This window comes from Olea europaea, chromosome 18 (assembly GCF_002742605.1).
Source record: "Olea europaea var. sylvestris chromosome 18, O_europaea_v1, whole genome shotgun sequence".
In the NCBI taxonomy this organism is placed as follows: domain Eukaryota; kingdom Viridiplantae; phylum Streptophyta; class Magnoliopsida; order Lamiales; family Oleaceae; genus Olea; species Olea europaea.
The window spans coordinates 3,804,630-3,818,917 of record NC_036254.1 but is presented as its reverse complement, the minus strand read 5'-3'; the positions used below and the strand labels follow the sequence as shown (position 1 = coordinate 3,818,917).

Sequence of the window (14,288 nt, the reverse complement as noted above, 5' to 3'; positions counted from 1 at the left end):
ACCACCGCGCAATACGAATTGGGATTAGAAATCGTTGAATTTTGTGAAGATTTTGCGTTCAATATAGCCATTTAATTTATGGGTTTTTGACAGAAAAGTGAAAAATTGGTGAAGATGGGTTGACTTGACAGAGAGAGAAAAGTACAAGGCCGAAAACAATGGTGAATTGTAAGGTAGTAAAGTAGTTTGGAATTTGTTGGGTGCAGGCCAGGATGTAGCTAATATTCTACGACTCCATAAATAGATTGGATTTTTCTTGAATATGCCAATATAGGGAGCTGCACTCTCAAATCACCAACCCCACGAGGATATTATCATACATTGCATCTAGACACTCTTCGATTTAAACTAATGTTTTGAAAATTATCATCTATCTAGAAAAGTAAAAGGTGAAGAAATAAAATTTGGATTCAATTATAATTTAAATAATTTTTATTTTTATATTTTTAGGTATAATTGAGCCAATTTTCAATTATTTTTTTCCGACATAATCAGTAAGATCATCTTCAATAGATTTCTATATGTTAAGATCACCTTATAAATAATAGAGATGATCGATAAATTTAGAGAGTAAAATTTTTAATGCTCTCCAATAATGTCCTCTATTTTAACTCCTAAATTTATTTTTAATTTCTTTTTTGAAAATAATTATTATTTATTCTCATTTTCAGTTTATTATTTCTTTTCATATATTAATGGACTTTATGTGAGAATGTGTTTGATGATGCTGGAAAAAAATTCAGTTGAATAATAGTGATAATTTACAAATTGAACTTTTAAAGTTTTTTGATCGATTTAGTTAAGCATAGTTGTGTATCATTTCAATAAATCTCTATGTACAAATTTATTATTTACAAAACATGTACAGAATTCTCACATGAGGGTGGATAGAATAGATTTCTATTTTTATTTTTTTCAATTTTTTTTTAAACTTATATGGGACCCACCCCATGTGAGCGTTCGATAGGAATTGTACAATAAGAAGGGTTTGTATCATTTTGTTTGACTTGATTTACAAATCACTTTCAAAATAAAGAGAGCGTATAAATTAGTTAAATGTTACCATTAATTAAATCATGAAGATGTCAAATTGAGGCGTAAGTTAATGTCACTTTCAAGGAGGGTGTGACATTTGAATACTTAATTATAAGCTCATTTGGGAATACAGTGTGCAGTCATATAAAAATGCAAATTCACAAGTTTTTAGCTATGAAATAATTGACTTGGAGGAATTGTGCTGGTTTTCAATTGAGGATTCTTAGTTTGAATATTTTAATTAATATCTTAATATTCAATATAAAGTTAACTAAAATCCTTGTTATAAAAAAATAAGTATGTACTTCTGATTAACATGATCTTATAAGCACTAAAATAATCCCCATTTCACAAATCCTTTTGAGATTATACCCTTATCTGGTGCTACTTCAACAAATTTTAACTGAAAATGGAGCCGTTATCTTTGATTGTGGGCCCCACCCCTAAGAGGAGCAATCAAAAGTTTCGATAGCCAATGATTAGAAAATCAATTTTTTTGCCCCAAAAATTGGCTCCAGACAAGGTCTATAACTTGTTATACTTATTAAAAATAAATAAAAATTGTAAATCAAATAAAATGCATGATCCAACACGAAAGTTAACTTGTAAAACTCAAACAAGCTATGTCAAATATGGGCAAAGTTATGTGCCTAATTTTCTCAATATTAAACACTAGGACACCTAGAGCAAGCCCAGAGTCCCACCCTTAGAGTAGGCCCAAGTCCAAGAGCCCCAAGGTTGGTATCAATTCAACTCGCCAAGCAAAAAACCAAGTTCAGCTCATTTAAATGTAAGCCCGAGCCAACTAGAAGCTCGAACCATTGCCACCCTACAAATAAGTTTAAATTATTTCATTAATTATCAGGATAATTCACGTCAACCAAACAATTCAATCATTCAAAGTTATGGTATGATGCCTATCTCTGTCACACTTGGTTCCAATATTGCAGTCTACATTATAGCCTGTCTATCCATTCTCCAAAACGTGTTCCTCTCTGAATATTAACAAAAATTGAGAGGAAACTTCTAAAACTTACAGCAACATGGCATCAACAAAAATCACATTCAACTGTAAAATGGAAACAGGCATCAGTTGTTGAGGGTCGACAGCATTCCACCAGTTGTGGTTGGGATAACAACTTCCCAACTAGGTCCTTTAAGAGGAATAGGGGTTGGCTTTGTCTCAGGGTTTTCGTCCTCGGAAGAATTCATAATCAGATCGCTGCGATCCAAAATTTTCTCTAGATTTTCATCGCTGATGCTCGTTTGTATCCACTTATCCTCTCCATCTTCTTCATCTCGAAGAAGTGCTAGCAGTTCCTCTTCCTGAGTATACAAAACTGGATCAGTGAGAAGTACAGGAATGAAATGTAAGGATTTTTAATTAAAGATGGGCTTGTATGTGTGAATAATTGTGTGTTAAATTATAGGCTATCGAATTCGGTTGAACCCAATTAAAGTGATCTAATAAGGCTTCGATTTTTGGTTTTAATGTTGAGCCCAATTAAAGTGATTTAATAAAGTTTCGGTTTTGGATTTTAATATATCAAATTAAAGTATGAGTTTACATATGTGTAGAGACCGGGCCCAAATTCTAATTCTATGATGGGCCGAATTAGGTCAAAGGGCATCCCTATATAAATAGGTTATGGTCCCCAAATCACACGCAACGTATTATTCATTCTCTACTGCATCCCATCACAGAGAGGAAAAGGAGATTGCGTGTAGATTTGGAAGATCATACCGCGAAATTCATATTGCATTAACCATATCTGATTCAGGTATACTTCCGCTTTAATTCTTATATTTTTTGATGATTTAACATGAAATATCCGGTAATTTAGAGCACTAAATTATACAACAAGTAGTATTAGAGCCTCTTCATGTTGAATCATTGAGAATCAAAAATTTTAGTTTGATTCTTGCAATCTATTTTGAAATTTTCAGATTTAACAATTTTTGGTTATATATTTTGTTAAATTTGAAAATTTTTGCGGTATAATTTTTGTTATTTTCGAAATTCGGATTAATGGTTGAGAAAATTCATATTTGGAATTCGGATTTTGGTTTCAAATTTACAAAAAAAAAAAAAAAATTTAAAATATTCCGGCAGCAGCAGTGGCGCCGCTGCCGACGAGCTCTGCGCAGCGTTGCTGCGTGGGCAGCGCCGCAGCTGCCAAGCAGTAGTGCCGGGCGCACTTACTTTGGGGGGTGTCGGAGTGCGCCGCAGCCAGAAGAAGAAGAAAGAAAGAAAAAAATAAATTTAGGTTTTTTTCGGTTTTCTAGATTTTTTTGGGGACGGGGGCCTCTTCTTTAAATTAGATGAATTGAGGTCCTTAGTTGCAATTAGGGCTAGGGTTACAAAATTAAGGTTTCAGTCCCTAACCTTTAAGTTATATTAAGTTTTGGGCCTTTAAGTTTCGGATTTAATAATTCAGTCCCTAAGGTTTTAAAATTAATTAATTCGGGCCATTAAAGTTTTGAATTTATAATTAAAGCTCTCAAACTTTAATTACTAGTTCAAATTGGCCCCCTAAGTTCATAAATAATTCAAATTGACCCCTAAAGTTTCAAATTTTTAAAATTTGATCCCTAAAGTTTTGAATTGGTCAATTTTGGCCCCTAAAGTTTTAAAATTTGTTCTAATTGATCCTCTAAAGTATTGAATTAATTAATTATGGTCCCTAAAGTTTCAAGTTCATTAATTTCAACCCCTAAAGTTTGGAATTAACTAATTTTGCCCCCTTAAAGTTTTGAATTATTAATTCTAAGGCCCCTAAAGTTTAAAACTAATCAAAATATGCAAAAATGGTGATTCTCTTTCTCAAATTTTGGTATTAAAGACTCTTTTAAGAGATATAATATTCAAAAGTTAGTTAATTGAAGCAACATGTTGCCAAAGCAACTTCTCTTGTGAAAATTGACTAACTTAGAATGTTAAAAAGTGTTTGTGCATGTGTTATTCATGGGAATATTGGTCGGCCCAAAGGAAGGTCAATATTTAGCCGAATACACATGCACCTGTGGTGATAAACGTGTGACGATTATTTGGTTTAATGTGTGATCAATAAATCGGTCCAAAGAAAGGTTTATTGATTGATACGTTGTATTATCGTCAATGTTGGATCATTACACCAAGAGTACCGCTTACAAGTCAATATCTCTGTCCAAAGACTGGATATTGATGTTGTGCTTGGTATCTTGTGATGGGCCCTACCATTATTTGAGATTATTATTATTTGCATATTAAAGATATTCATGTGAGCTATTCATAATAAATGTTCTCTAATTCAGTTTCAGGTTCTGCTGCTAATATCTCTGCTAGCATCAATTCAATTCCAATGTTAAATGGCACAAATTTCAGGGCATGGCAAGAGAACGTTATGATTGTTCTCGGAGTCATGGACCTAGACCTTGCTTTACGGGTCGATCAACCTGCTGCACTTACTGATAAGAGTACCTCTGATGACAAGAGGGAGATGGAAAAGTGGGAACGATCGAACCGCATAAGCTTAATGGTCATGAAGCGTGCTATTCCAGAAGCATTTCGGGACACTATGTCCGATAAGGTGACTACGACTAAGGGTTTCCTTGAGGACCTTGAGAAGAGGTTTCCCAAGAATGAAAAGGTTGAAACAAGTACACTTTTGGCAAATCTTGTCTCAATGAGGTATAAAGGGAAAGGAAACATTCGGGAGTACATTATGGAAATGTCTCACATTGCTTCAAAACTAAAGGCACTCAAGTTGGATTTATCTAAAGACTTGTTAGTGCACTTGGTTCTGATATCCCTTCCGGCACATTTCAGTCAATTCAAGGTGAGCTATAACTGTCAAAAGGACTCATGGTCCCTTAATGAGCTCATCTCACACTGTGTCCAAGACGAGGAAAGACTGAAGCATGAAAAGATAGAAAGTGCTCATTTAGCCACCACCTCTAAGGACAAAAGCAACAAGAAAAGAAAGATTAATAAGGAAGCTGTAGGTACGGCACCGCAAAAGAAACAGCATAAGGAACCAACTGAAGGCGGTTGTTTCTTCTGTGGAGCTGCAAGTCATAAGAAGAAGAATTGCACCAATTACCACGCATGGTGTGTAAAGAAAGGTACTATTCTTCATTTGGTTTGTTCTGAGGTTAATTTAACTTCGGTACCTAGACATACATGGTGGATAGATTCTGGTGCAACAACTCACATCAGTATGTCTATGCCGGGTTGCCTGAGTTGTCAAAAACCAAGTGATGGTGAAAGATACATCTATGCTGGCGACGGCAATAGAATGGAAGTAGAGGCAATAGGAAAATTTAGATTATTGTTAAAGACTGGATTTTATTTGGATCTTGTTGAGACATTTATTGTACCGTCTTTTAAACGGAATTTGATTTCTATTTCTGTTTTGGACAAATTTGGTTATACTTGTTTTTTTGGAAATGGAAAATTTAGTTTGTTTCGTGATTCAAAATTGGTTGGTTCCGGTTCTTTATCAAGTTACGATAATCTTTATTCAATTGATACAATTGCTTCTTATAATGAAATCTTGCATGTAAGTACTCGAGGTGTAAAGCGAAAATTAAACGACGAGAATTCTGTCTCGTTGTGGCACAAGAGCTTGGGTCACATCTCCAAAAGGAAAATTGAGAGACTTGTGTCTGACGGGATTCTCGACCCTCTTGACTTCACAGATTATGATTTGTGTGTCAACTGTATAAAGGGAAAACAAACCAATAAAAGGAGATTTCAAGCCAATAGGACTTCGGACGTCTTAGAACTTATACATACGGATATTTGTGGACCATTTCCTACGGGTTCTTGGAATGGTCAACAATATTTTATAACGTTCATAGATGACTTTTCAAGATATGGCTACATATATCTCATTCATGAAAAGTCACAGTCACTGGATGTGTTCAAAAACTATAAAGCTGAAGTTGAGAACCAACTCGGCAAAAGGATTAAAAGCGTCAGATCTGACCGTAGGGGTGAATACTATGGCAGATATAACGGTTCAGGTGAACAGCGTCCAGGATCGTTTGCTAAATTCCTAGAGGAATACGGTATCGTCCCACAGTATACTATGTCGGGTTCGCCCACTATGAATGGTGTTGCTGAAAGATGAAACAGAATGCTTAAGGACATGGTGAGGAGTATGATTAGTCATTCTACCTTACCAGAATCTCTCTGGGGTGAAGCATTAAAGACTGCAGCTTATATACTCAACAGAGTTCCAACTAAGGCCACTGATAAAACCCCATATGAGCTTTGGACGGGCAAGAAGCCTAGTTTGAAGTATATACATATTTGGGGGTATCCAGCTGAGGCAAGACCCTATAAGCCAAATGAAAAGAAATTAGACGCAAGGACCATCAGTTGCTATTTCATTGGATATTCTGAAAGGTCCAGGGGTTACAAGTTTTATGATCCCACAATTAAGGCAATTTTCGAGACAGGAAATGCTAGGTTCTTTGAGGATGTTGAGTTTGTGGGGGGGGGGGGGGGAAAAGGGTTACAGGCTTTGTCTTTGAGGAGGAATATGTTGAAATTCCTCCAATTGCCATTGACAATGATCAGGTTTCTATCCCTGACATTGTTCAAGAAGCAACTCTGGATCAAGACAATGTCATACCTCTCTCTCAAGATCAACAAATTGTTCCAGAAGAACAAACTCTACAGCCTCAAGAACCAATGCCATTAAGAAGATCCACTAGAGAGAGGAGAAGTGCGGTTTCGAATGATTACATCGTATTTCTTCAAGAACATGAAGTTGACATTGGAATGGTGGAAGATGATCCGATCAACTTTCGTCAAGCCATGGAAAGTTCTAACTCTCAAAAGTGGTTCAAAGCTATGAATGAAGAGATAAAGTCCATGAAGGACAATGACGTATGGGACCTCGTTCCATTGCCTGAAGGTGCAAAACCCATTGGTTACAAATGGATATTTAAGACCAAGAGGGATTCGAAAGGTGATGTAAAGAGGTATAAGGCTCGTCTTGTCGCAAAGGGCTTTACACAAAAAGAAGGCATCGATTAGAAAGAGACTTTCTCTCCGGTTTCTTCGAAAGACTCTTTCAGGACTATAATGGCATTGGTAGCACATTTCGATCTTGAGCTACATCAGATGGATGTTAAGACAGCGTTTCTCAATGGTGACATTGATGAAACAACTTATATGGTACAACCAAAAAACTTTGTATCGAACGATGCAAAGCAAATGATTTGTAAATTAAAGAAATCTATCTATGGACTCAAACAGGTGTCTCGTCAATGGTATTACAAGTTTCATCAGGTGATTATCTCATTTGGTTTTGAGATGAATTTGGTTGATGATTGTATATACCACAAGTTCAGGACTATAATGGCATTGGTAGCGCATTTCGATCTTGAGCTACCTCAGATGGATGTTAAGACAGCGTTTCTCAATGGTGACATTGATGAAACAATTTATATGGTACAACCAGAAAACTTTGTATCGGATGATGCAAAGCAAATGTTTTGTAAATTAAAGAAATCCATCTATGGACTCAAACATGCGTCTCGTCAATGGTATTACAAGTTTCATCAGGTGATCATCTCATTTGGTTTTGAGATGAATTTGGTTGATGATTGTATATACCACAAGTTCAGTGGGAGCAAGTATATTTTTCTGGTTTTATATGTCGATGACATATTGCTTGCCAGCAACGATATAGGCTTATTGCACGAAATCAAGAGATTTCTAGCAAAGAATTTTGAGATGAAAGATCTTGGTGATGCCTCTTTTGTATTAGGAATTCAGATACACCGAGATCGTTCTCAAGGTATTCTTGGATTATCACAAAAGAGTTATATCAAAAAGGTACTTAAAAGATATGACATGCAAGATTGTAAACCATGTGACACCCCTGTGGCTAAAGGAGACAAGTTCAGCTTAAGTCAGTGCCCTAAAAATGACTTGAAAATTAAAGAAATGCAGAAGATTCCTTATTCCTCAGCTATAGGGAGTTTGATGTATGCTCAGGTTTGTACGCGTCCTGATATAGTGTACATCGTTGGGATGCTAGGGAGATATTTAAGTAACCCGGGAATGGATTATTGGAAAGCAGCCAAACGGGTCATGCGGTATTTATAGAGAACAAAAGGCTACATGCTCACATACAGAAGATCGGATCAGTTAGAGATCATCAATTATTCTGATTTCGATTTCGCGGGATGCCAAGATAGTAGGAGATCCACTTCAGGCTATATTTACCTGCTTGCTGGATGTGCTATTTCCTGGAAGAGTGCTAAGCAGACACTCATAGCTACTTCTACCATGGCAGCGGAGTTTATAGCGTGTTATGAGGCATCAAATCATGGAATATGGCTGCGTAATTTTGTCACTGGGCTGTGTATTGTGTACAATATAGAAAGACCACTTAAGATATTTTGTGACAATAAATCAGCAGTGCTGTATTCTAATAACAACAGGAGCTCGATGAAGTCAAAACACATAGAGATCAAATTCCTTGCTGTTAAAGAAAGAGTTCAGAGTGGACAGGTGTCAATAGAGCATATTGGGACAAACTCCATGGTTGCGGATCCGCTTACTAAGGGATTGATACCCAAGGTCTTTCATGAGCACACTGCTCATATGGGTGTAATGTCTCTTGAGGATATCTAGTTTCAGTGGGAGTTTGTATTTTTGCTTTTCATATTGGACACATGTACTGTTATTTTGGATACGGTTTAAAGTTAAAGTTATTTTCAGTTATAAAGTTATTTTGTTAATTATATCTGAACTTGTTTAAAATGATCTCACTAAGGTATTAAGGTGGATCAGTTGGAAATAGGCAAGTTACAGATCACATTACATGTAATTTCCATGCTACACATCCATGCTTGATCCATGTCATTCGGTTATATTGATATACGTGACCATTGATGGGTTTAGCTACGTGAAAGTAGCGAAAGCCGCTTTGATCCTATGTCGATATGATTGATGGACGAGATTGTTTGGGGATATATTCGGTAATGATAGCAAAATTCTGAATACTCATAAGGTTATATTTAATGCACAATTATAAGGTGACACATATAGCCCAAGTGGGAGATTGTAAGGATTTTTAATTAAAGATGGGCTTGTATGTGTGAATAATTGTGTGTTAAATTATAGGATATCGAATTCGGTTGAGCCCAATTAAAGTGATCTAATAAGGCTTCGATTTTGGGTTTTAATGTTGAGCCCAATTAAAGTGATCTAATAAGGCTTCGATTTTGAGTTTTAATGTATCAAATTAAAGTATGGGTTTACATATGTGTAGAGACTGGGCCCAAGTCCTAATTCTATGATAGGCGGAATTAGGTCAAACGACATCCCTATATAAATAGGTTATGGTCCCCAGATCACACGCAATGTATTATTCATTCTCTACTGCATCCCATCACAGAGAGGAAAAGGAGACTGCGTGTAGATTTGGAAGACCATACCGCGAAATTCATATTGCATTAACCATATCTGATTCAGGTACGCTTCCGCTTTAATTCTTGTATTTTTTGATGATTTAATATGAAAGATCCGGTAATTTAAAGCACTAAATTATACAACATGAAACACATGCAACAAAATGGTAAAGGTGCAGGGCGCACAAACCGTCATGAAATCACTGTGCCTTGGTTCTCTCTTGCTTAAACTGTCCTTTCCTGATCACCACATGCTCGAGCTTCAACTTGCTAAAAGCTCTTTTCAGAATTCGACACTGATAAAATAACATTGAAGGTTTCTTCATTAAGAATAATAGAAAGGGCTGAAAAATGGGAGAGAAGAGATTAATGCTGCTTATGAAGCACCCCAACAGACTGAGCAGTAGCTAGCTTGTAAACATGAACAGGTTTTGTTTGCCCAATCCCGTGACACTGATCCATAGCTTGCGAATCCATCTGTGGATTCTGCAGTGCAAGCACAACTTATAAAACTTTAAACCTCAGAAATGAATACAGATGGCCATGATAGACGGAAATACACATGATGCAGCAAAAAGAAATGGTGCAAAACTGAGAGTGCAATAAGAAAATATAGAGGGCAGGCTACAATTATAATAGTCTAGAATAGCCAATGAATGGATCGAGAGAGTAGAACACAGAATAGGAATGGGATATGCTATACTACTAGCATAAGTTTTGAGGAGCTATAGATGCTATATTAGCCTTAAATTAATATCATATCTCAACTTCTTCATATACATAATAGATCATTAATATATCCAGCACAAGATTTGTATTTGGTCAGCTTTTGGAAATTATACTTGTATTTTTTTTGATAGGTAATCAAATAATTTTATTACTTAAAAGAGAATATACGGGGGATGTACAATCACTTTAAGCCATTAAGGAAAAACATGAAATTAGGCAACCTATCTATAGGATTTCTAGCCACAGCATTAAACTAAGAATACAAGGTAAAGTAAAATGTTTCTCTTATCTGTTCTCTTGTCTTTGTTTGGTCTTCGAAACAACGGTTGTTCCTTTCTCTCCACACGCACCAAACAATGCAGCCCGGGATAAGGTGCCATGCTAGTTTGCTATCCTTATCCCGAAGTTTTCTACGCCATGCCCGTATCACGTCCTCTATACGACGAGGCATTACCCAATCCATAGATTGTGAACTGAGTATACTGTTCTAAATCCAACGTACACCATCACAATGAATGAACAAATGATCAATCGTCTCCCCATCCTTCTTGCACATATAACACCACTCGGTTGCATAAAAGCCTTTACGACGAAGATTATCCATCGTTGAGACCTGTCCCCTCACAACTGTCCACAATAGGAATGCCACTCGACGAGGCAATTTACACTGCCATACCAACTTTCAAGGGAATGAATTATTCACACATCCCATGAGGGAACCAAAGTACGAGCGAACCAAAAAAATGCCATCCTGTGCTGTCCTCCAACTGATGCAATCCCTCTCTCCAACCCGAATTTGGGCCTCATGTAAAATGGTCATAAACAGCGAATAATCTTCTAATTCCTAGTCCTGAAGATCCCTCCCAAAAGTAATATTCCAGCTATAGCTCCTATTATGAATGTCTAAGAGATCACTCACCATAGCAATGGACATTGAGGCAATGCGATGCAAAGAAGGGAATCTCTCCTTCAGCGGTTGATCTCCGCACCAAAAATCATTCCAAAATTTAATCTCATTACCATTTCCAACCACAAACTTCAATTTGTCCAAAAAAGCACTCCATCCCCGTCAGATATACCTCCACAAGCTCACCCCATAAGAACTACGATCCTCAAATGTACACCATCCCCCATCGGTCACACCATACTTCGCCCCAATTATTTCTCTCCAGAAGCTGTCCCTCTCCACTCCAAATCGCCCCAACCACTTGCCTAATAAGGCTTTATTGAGCAACACAAGGCTCCTCACCCCAAGACCCCCCATCCTCATTGGCAAACAAACAACTCCCCAATTGACCAAATGGAGTCTCCTCTCCTCTCCCAACCCTACCCACAGAAATTCTCTTTGAAGCCTCTCTAATCTCTTTGCCACTGCAATCGGAATGGGGAACAATGACAAAAAGTAAGTAGGGAGATTGGAGAGAGTGAATTTAATGAGAGTAAGTCTACCTCCCTTAGAAAGGTACATACGCTTCCACCCTGCTAACCTTCTCTCCATCCTTTCCACAATACCATTCCAGATATGGGTGCTTTTAAATCGTGCCCCTAACGGGAGTCTTAGATATGACATCGGCAACTGCGCAACCTTACAACCCAATATATCAGCCAGCTCCTCGACATTATTGACCTTCCCAACTGGAATAGTCTCAGACTTCCCCAAATTGATTTTCAAACCAGACACCGCTTCAAAACATAAGAGCAGACGGCGCAATTTTCTGAATTGTTCAACATCTGCATCGCATAAGATCAACGTGTCATCTGCAAATAACAGATGAGACACATGCAATTGATCAACCATAAAACCCCTTATCAAACCCGCTCTCGCTGCTCTTTCAATCATCCTACTGAGAGCCTCCATCACAATGACAAATAACAATGGGGACAATGAATCCCCTTGTCTCAAGCCTCTACTGCTCCGGAAATAACCCTCTGGTGTTCCGTTGACCAAAACTGAGAATGAAACAGTAGAAATACAGAATTGAATCCATTTACACCATTTATCCCCAAAGTCAAAGCGCCTGAGCATATACAACAAGAAACCCCAATTCATATGGTCGTAAGCCTTTTGAATATCTAGCTTACAAAGAATTCCTGGGGCCCTTAGGCGCATTCTTGAATCTATGCATTTATTCGTTATAAGCACAGAGTCCAAAATCTGACGCCCTTTTACAAATGCATTATGAAACTTGGACACTACTTTTCCCAGCACCTCCTTTAATTTGTTTGCCAGGACTTTCGAAATAATCTTATACACCCCGCTGACAAGGCTAATGGGACGAAAGTCCTTAATACCAGTCGCTCCCGATTTCTTAGGGATAAGCACAATAAATGTGGTGTTAGAACTTCTCTGAAATCTGCCACGTTCAAAAAAATAAGATAAAGTATTTACAATGTCCGGTCGAACCACATCCCAGCATGCTTTGTAGAATGAGAACGAGAAACCGTCCGGTTCCTGGGCCTTATCATCGTTCATGCTGAAAACAACCTCCTTAATTTCATCCTCCCTAAATGGTCTCTCCATCCATCGGGCATCATCCTCAGTGATTGTAGAAAAGTGCAATCCCTCCAATTCTGCCTCCATTCAAATTGCTCCCGATAGAGGTTCTGATAAAAATTCACCAGTAGGCTTCCAATTTCCTGTGGTTCCTCATAAGTAACCCCGTCCACCTCCAAAACTGTGATGGAGTTGTTCCTCCTATTAGAATTGGCGACCCTGTGGAAGAATTTAGTGCATTTATCCCCCCCCTTTCAACTAAGTAACTCTAGATTTCTGTCGCCAATTAATCTCCTCCATCTCCACCAACCTCTCCATCTCTTCCTTTAATACTCTATGTCTCTCCTTCTCCTCCCCAGTCAACCCCTGATTCTCCTCCCGCCTATCCAATTCCTCTATCTCTGACAGACACTGATTTTTACTGCAGTTAACATTGCCTACAACTTCCTAATTCCATTTCTTTAAGTCCCCTTTCAACGCCTTTAGCTTCTGATCCAATACAAAACAGGGAGACCCACTGACTTCATAGGAAGTCCACCACGTCTGTACTCGTTCCCTAAAACCTTCTACTTTCAACCACATCTTCTCAAACCTGAAAGGTCTTCTTCCACCACCCCTTCTATTCCCTGATAACATAATAGGAAAATGATCCGAGTATACCTTCCCCAATCTTCTCTGAGTGACATTTGAATATTTAGATTCTCACTCCCCACAAATCAAGAACCTATCAATACGAGACAAAACGGGTCGATCCCGATTGGATGACCAGGTAAAATCTCCCCCAATCATGGGTAAATCCACCAACAAATTCTCCCTAATAAAATCTGAGAACTCCTCCATTGCCCTAGTTAGTCTCCCACCACTCGACTTCTTCGAAGGAAATCAAATCACATTGAAATCACCCCCAATACATGTAGGGAGATTCCACCAAGCCCTCATTCCAACAAGTTCATCCCACAAACCCACTCTATTGTCATCAGAATTAGGCCCATAAACTCCTCTGAACATCCACCGAAATCCATCCTCACAATTTTTGAAAGAAATCGATATAGAGAACACCCCTATACTCACCTCCTTCATCTCAAGCACTCTAGTGTCCCACATCACCAACACGCCTCCTGAAACCCCTGATGACCCCAAAAACTGAGATCCAACATGATCTCCCCCCATAAACTACGAATCACCACCCTCGAGATAAACTCCATCTTAGTTTCTTGTAGGCAAACAAGATTTGCCCCCATCCCCTTAGTAAATGACGAACACCAAGCATTTTACTAACCTCATTGAGGCCCCTTATGTTCCAGTTAATGAGTTTTGGCATCATTGTAACACTCCATAACCCCTCCCCATTATTCCTTTTTTGGACTCGCCACCCTTACCAGCATAGTTTACTGACCATTCGAGCCTCTTAAGTTCACGATCACCCTTTCTTCTTAATTTACTTCCATGTGTACTGATGTCTTGTCCCCTATTAATCTCTGGCTTCTCGAATAATTATAACAATCTACTTTCCTTATACTTGTATTTAAGGAAGGTTCTACTCAGATAACAGATGAAATATATAAAACACTTTCTGCAAACAATTTTCCGTTTGAAGTCCACTATAATATGAAAC

At 37.9% G+C, this 14,288-nt stretch overlaps 2 protein-coding genes across 2 annotated transcripts in view; both read right to left on the bottom strand.

Moving 5' to 3' along the window:
- The window catches only part of LOC111366618 (phosphopantetheine adenylyltransferase), a gene marked incomplete at its 3' end in the record, with an annotated part of 2,911 nt that extends 2,597 nt beyond the window's left edge, over positions 1–314 (bottom strand). The window contains exon 1 of the mRNA XM_022987335.1: positions 3–314. Coding sequence (XP_022843103.1) covers positions 3–71 — 69 coding nt within the window. The remainder of the gene's footprint in view (positions 1–2) is intronic.
- A 1,591-nt stretch (positions 315–1,905) lies between these two features.
- Positions 1,906–2,400, bottom strand: LOC111366616 (ATP-dependent DNA helicase DDM1-like; the record flags this gene model as incomplete). The annotated part of the gene is made up of 1 exon (XM_022987334.1): positions 1,906–2,400. A coding segment is annotated over one exon (276 nt), but the record flags the coding sequence as incomplete, so codon positions are not given.
- Between the last annotated feature and the right edge of the window lie 11,888 nt (positions 2,401–14,288).